This window comes from Manacus candei, unplaced genomic scaffold, assembly GCF_025592945.1.
Source record: "Manacus candei isolate 608988 ecotype Guabito, Panama unplaced genomic scaffold, ASM2559294v1 h1tg000008l, whole genome shotgun sequence".
NCBI lineage: Eukaryota > Metazoa > Chordata > Aves > Passeriformes > Pipridae > Manacus > Manacus candei.
Window position 1 is genome coordinate 29,878,796 of NW_026138056.1, and position 6,165 is coordinate 29,884,960.

The following is a 6,165-nucleotide window of genomic DNA, read 5'->3' on the forward strand; positions in this document are numbered from 1 at the left end:
TTCACAAGTCGGTTTCAGGCAGATTCTGAGCTGTAAGAAATGTGTCTTTGATTCTCTGTTAAAAGACTAGGAGGATAATCTGGAGGGTTACATGTAAAAAGAGTTCACACTATATGTTGTTATGAGAGCCTGGTGGATGATCTTCACTTAAAATACATTATTAAATCTGTTTGCAAAAGATGATACAAGGAGTATCATTCTGCCTCCATTCCTTGTTACAATCACTGAGGACTCAGAGTCACTGAAACTCCAACATTCACAGAGGTGAGTTTTAATGGTAAGGCTCAATATGGGGGATTTATCCCTCCATGTTAGAGACCAGGATAAACTCTTCCTTAAAACTACTGTCGAGAAATCTCACAGCCTTCTCTCATAGCTCATTTTTCTAGGATTCATCCATTTGCCTTCTGGCAGCTGCCTGCAGTTAGTTTGCACCTAAATAAAAATGTATCCAAAGCTGGGCCCAGGCTCTAGCTTTTCCAGTAGTGGGTAGAGAAGAAAGGTGACCTTTATATCTCACATTCACATATGATATCCATCTCTTCACTCTCTGCTTGGCCAAACCAATTTAGATTCTGACGTTCAGGATCTGTCTTGACTTTGAGAATTTGTGTTTTTGCCTGTAAACCCAGTAGGCAAAGGTTCATATCAGATCTGCAGCTCCTAATGAGCCAAAATAAACACACACACCTCTCACAGTTGCTTTAACCTCACAGAGGAGGCAGGGACAGCCCTGTGTGATGGCATGGAGGCAATGACAGGGAATGAAATACTCTGCGTGGTTAACGTGAGTGTTGTGGTGAACACTGGCTAATGGAGGCAAAAATTAATAAGCTCCTACAGTGCTTTTTTTGTTAAATAGATTTCCAGAAGCCTAGCTTTGTTTTTTATTGTCTTTTCCTTAGATAAAGGCAGAGTAAGTGCAATGGGAGGAATGAACAGCTTAGCTACTCAGCAGGCTTGATAGCAACCTCTACCCAATGCAACAGTTGTGTGTGCTTAATATTAAGCATACACTTAAGTGATGTATTGAAAATAGCCTGGTTTGCTGAACACTTTTCAAAATGAAGCCCTCTAGCCTTAATGGAATCCATTCACACCTGCTCCACACCATTTCACAGGTTTATTTGCCCTTTTGGCCGACAAACAAGGAATATATTCCAATTTTTTTTTCCTCCAGTAGCTGTTTTCTTCCAAATAAATATCAGTATACAAAAAATGGTACTGAAAGAAGTATAAACTTTTTGGGATGAGTATGAAACAATGATATGCTAAAATCATAAGGCTAAAACAATAAATCATACAAAATGTCAAAAATTGTGCTGGTGAAGATAATTTCCCTATTCAGCAATAAAATCTTTTGCAGGAAAGGAATATTGAGACCATGAGATGATATTTTTTACACATATCAAGGAAGCAGTGTTAGCTCTCTCTCAGTTATGGATTACTTGTGTTTCATTATTTTACTCAGAAATCATCTGACCATTTACACAGAAAGGATCAACAGAAAAGACAGTGCCATTCAAGAAAGACAACTTAAATCACTCATCTGGAGCCAAACACTCTATTTTCTGTGTTGAGAAGCTTTTATTGGATCACCACAATATTTTGGATTAGTTACACTATGGCTCTGAAATATCAAATTATAGTGTAGACATTTTCCCAATACAAGGAAATAAGGAAGTAAGAAAATAAAGAAACACAGTGCATGAGGTTTCGGTCACCGAACTAAGCTGAATTTTAAGAGCCAGTCCCAGTCCAATGCAGAGAAAGAACTTCTTCACACTCTTTCATAGACTCTAGTGCAGACAACTCCTTTCATGGTACATTCCTAAGGTACAAAGGAAGAGATTAATATAAGGCTTTTGCTGACACCAGGTGTGTCTGGTGCAGTAACATCTGAAGTCAGTGAAAATCCAGATGCCACATTTTGCATCTTTACATATTTACAGAATTTTCAGAGCAAACAGCAAAGCTATATTGCAAATGGAGTTGCTTCTATTTTAACAGCTTTAGACTTCATTAAGCACCATATAATGACAAAAAGATTGCAAAATTAGGGTCATCTTCCACAAACAAATTTATCTTCTTTGGTATTATTGCTGGCTTGACAGAAATATTAGCCCCACCTGATGATTATAGCATGGCCCACAAACGCTTTCAAATTTACAAAGTTGGGGGTTCTTTTGTGTGGAAGCAGAAGTAGCCTGGGTATTTCAGAGGTCAGGCTTCTGGCCTAAAAAACTTTGCCCTTCTGAGTCACAAAATATTTCTCTTGACCCTCTCACCCCATGGCCTTCAGTGGCTGCTGGTGACTCACAGCCACAGGATGCCTGTGACAAAGGCAACGGGATGTTGAAAAAATACCTCATTGGTCTGCAAATGATGAAGCCTCCTCCACAAACCTGATGAGGCAAGGGGTAGACAGCAGGACACTGACAGAAGAGGAACCCTACCTCTCTGCTCTATGAAGATGGTTTAATGATTAGAAAAAACTTACACAGAAATGCAGCCATGAAGAGATGCAAAAGCAAATCACCCTACCTAAAGGGAGGCTACAAGAGAGGTAGAGATGGACTTTTTGTAGGGGCATTAGTGACAGGACAAGGGGGAACGGCCCTAAAATGGGAGAGGGTAGGATTAGGTTGAATATAAGGAAGAAATTCATTTTGGGAGGATGGTGAGGCACTGGAACAGGTTGCTCAGAGAAGTTCTGGATGCCCCATCTCTGGAAGTGTTCAAGGCCAGGTTGGACAGGAGTTTGAGCAACCTGATTTAGTGGAAGGTGTCCTTGTTCATGGCAGCGGGTTGGAACTAGATGATCTCTAAAGTTCCTTCCAACTCAAACCATTATATGATTCTAAGTAAGACAGTGTATGAAAAAACATAGACAGAACAAGCTAATATGTAAAGGTGTAACGCTGCTGACTTCAGGCAGATCTCAAAAATAAGTTCGACTCCACTCTTTAAAAACTTTAATGAACAAAGTACTTTATTTCATTCAAAAATGAAATATTAATTTTACTAGTGACCCTGACACCTAGGGTCCCTAAAATGTTTTATCACCCTGGCTTGGCCAATCCATGGCTTCCACATGGCTGCTAGAGAAAGGAGCATCTAATGCAGGATGAGAAACAGCCAACATTACCCTTCCCCGGGGAAAGACACAGTTCCCTCACAGCAGTTGGTATTTCAGAGTGGCTACCGAGATCTGCCAATCCCTGCTGCAGGAACACAGAGCTGATGGCTTTCACACACTACACCTCAAGAACCTGCTTAGTTCACTCGGCATGCTCATGTTCAACAGCAAGCAAAAGTGTGTGAATTGATGGGCTTTAGTGGAAATAGATGTGTGAAAAGGTGCAAAAACAGTTTTCTAAGGTTGGACAGGCTGTATTCCAATTATAGGGAAAAGAGCCATTCCAGGGACAGCAGTACCTGGAAGAGCCAATCCAGGGACAGCTTGTAAACTGTTTTTCATATTTCACAAGTTTCTGCTATTTCAAAACCTCATTAGTTTTAAGAATAATAATATTGAGAGCAGTAAGAATGCTGTCAATTTATGTCAACTCTGCAACTATAGTCACTTTAAAAATAACTTGCTGTATGGAACAATATTTATTTCCTTCCAGCTTGTTTTCTAACCTTGGCTCACTCTTTCTGCTTCCTTGATAAGCCTAAATTGATACTCTTTTTAGACAGAAACAACCTGAAGGCTGCATCCTTCTGATCTTTATCAGCATACAGGGAACATGAACTTACCACTACCATTTTCCCATCAACCAGTCTTCTCTTTATCGTGGTCTCTTTGCCATTCCATTTCTGCACTTGCACCAATGAACCTTTCTCCAAGTTTATGACACTCTGCAAAGGCCAAGAGAAGAGTTTCAAACTGTAGTCTGAGCTCTGCAGGTTAGAGTAGCAATTCACTTCAGATTTGACAAGATACACGCTCTTGGTAATGACTAATGACACACTTAGTAACATTAGATTCAGCACCATACTGCTTCTTCTTTCAGTGCTTTCTGTGAATAGTTTGGAAAACTTATAGTGCACTAAGGGGGTAGGAAAAGTTCCTCTTGGTGTTCTTCTAGGAGATGTCCAGACCAGTCAGAGATTAACAGCCCCCTTACCTTGACTTTCCGGTCATCTGCTGTTGTTTCATCAAACTGCTGGCCCAGTTTGAAAGAGATTGTTGTATTTTTAAATGTGCTTTCAGTTCTGATGGTTATTATGTCTCCTTTCATACTGATGATCACATCAGGCCTTGCCAGGCCGCCTAGTTTCCGGGTAGCTAAGCCCACTCCTAGAAATCAGAAACAAAACTATTACAGTCTAGAAAGCAAGAAATTCAGTATCCTCTCATGAATCTTCAGTGGAAGAATAAGAAACAATTTCTTCTTGAATACTTTAATGCCTGATTTAGATGAGACGCTAATTCTTCAGATGTGAAAGTAGGAATGGGAACCTCAGTGCTCAGAGGCTGAGGCAGCCCCAGCTGATAGAGTGCACCTTCAGCAAGAAGTCAAGATTTATGTGGTTATACACCTGGGCACATTTAACTAAGAAAAAACATAGTTGTTTACAAATCTGTGTGAATTTGTGTAAAGAGAGAATAGACAGAAAAATTCAGAGGAATGGTCTGTTTCTCAATTGGTCTGTTTCTCATAAAATCTTGTAAGAATCCTTTTAAAAATTTTTTTTGATAAACCTAAGAATTTGCGCTTTTGTTGACAGCTGCATGGAAGAAACTGGATACTGAACTGTCAATACGCTGGTGCTCATTCAGTAAAACATACTGAAGACTGGGCAATTCCTAGGTTGTTATTAACACCCCTTAAGGATCCTTACATCTAAACCTCAATGAGAAGTACAAGTATGAAATATAAAAAAATGTCAAGGTATAAGAGTGAAGAGCTGCTAAGAGCTTCAGGGAAATCCTATGTCAGAAGCCATTTGTCAGAAGCCTAGTGCTTTCCAGTCCAGTTCATTCTCTACATGTTGTGAAGTCTGGGGCAAGTAGGAATGAAGGCCACTGGCAGTGTATCACTGTTTTATAAAAGCAGAAAGGGGATAGCTGTAGTTAGTGCCTTTGTTAGTGCTATGCTGTGTTCAGAAAAAAATTCTGTATAAAAGGGTATAAAGTTATCCTCAAAGTGTAACACTGTTTGCAGTAATTATTCTATACTAAACAATTCCATTGAAACGTTCAGAAAAAATATCTGTAGCTAGACTTTCATCCCACATTCACTCTGGTTAACTAATTAACTGCAATTCTTTTGTTATTCAATCTAACATTTCAAATAAAGGGAATCAGTGTCTCAGTGAATCATTTATATAGTAATAGCAATGCAATAGCTAGCTGTCTGTGTACTTGCTATATAGGAATGAAGGCAGCATTAAAATGAAAAACAATGCCTAATTTGTTGCATTCCTGGCGTTCTTCAGTAACAGATAGATTCATTCATAGGATTTAGATGTCTGAAACTGAAGTGTCATGAGATATCAGCTCCATTATATGTTGTAAATTATCACAAAGCGTGAGTTTAACAGTGCAATCAAGAGGAACATAAAAAATCTGCATCTCATGACAGAAAAACAAATTATATCAGTTCAGTTCAGTTAGATAGAAGTCAATTTATTACAGTAATTCATCACCTACCTTTTCCATTTTAGATGCTAAAGGAAAAATTAAATTATACTAGAAAAGTAATTAAAGTGTTTTTGTGGCCAGGAAGAAGGCACATCTATGGGCAAAGCACTCCCAAAGGAAACCTACTGAGAAAAAAAAAAAAGAAAGAAAATTTCTTACCCAATTCTTTCATATAGTCATCAAAATTCTCACTGGAAACAAGTTTCCAGGTTCCCACAAATCGGTTACACATCGTACAGCCTTTGTGAGGTGTTGGTCCTGCAGAGAGAGGCAGTGGCGTGGCCACAACAGCTCTTGGTGGGAGCCAGAAAGATTGTGTGCCCAACTCAGATCTCGCTGGCCCGCTTTTAAAGAGATCCAGTCCCTGTGGAAGTCAGGAGGGGCCAATAGGAGAGGCAGTGCCCGGGCAAGACAATGTGCACCTTGTCCACGGCAGTCGTGCCAGTACCAAGGCTCCGGGTGACGTCTGCCTCTGTTTCCTCCACTGAATACATCAGGACACTGAAGGCACG

At 39.7% G+C, this 6,165-nt stretch overlaps 1 protein-coding gene across 1 annotated transcript; it reads right to left on the reverse strand.

The window, feature by feature from the left end:
• Positions 1-1,563: 1,563 nt before the first annotated feature.
• Positions 1,564-5,965, reverse strand: LOC127462234 (myelin P2 protein-like). The gene is made up of 4 exons (XM_051770688.1): positions 5,813-5,965; positions 4,134-4,306; positions 3,763-3,864; positions 1,564-1,831 (listed from the first exon to the last, which is right to left on the reverse strand). The coding sequence occupies exons 1-4, from the start codon at positions 5,883-5,885 to the stop codon at positions 1,781-1,783; spliced, it is 399 nt and encodes a 132-aa protein (XP_051626648.1). The 5' UTR covers positions 5,886-5,965; the 3' UTR covers positions 1,564-1,780.
• Between the last annotated feature and the right edge of the window lie 200 nt (positions 5,966-6,165).

Bases quoted from the DNA above. Each gene is read 5' to 3' on its own strand.
- LOC127462234 (XM_051770688.1), bottom strand. From the start codon at position 5,885: ATGTGTAACCGATTTGTGGGAACCTGGAAACTTGTTTCCAGTGAGAAT. The intron at 4,307-5,812 runs GTAAGAAATTTT...TCTGATTTCTAG, and splicing joins TGACTATATGAAAGAATTGG to GAGTGGGCTTAGCTACCCGG. The intron at 1,832-3,762 runs GTAAGTTCATGT...TTTGTACCTTAG, and splicing joins TTGATGGGAAAATGGTAGTG to GAATGTACCATGAAAGGAGT.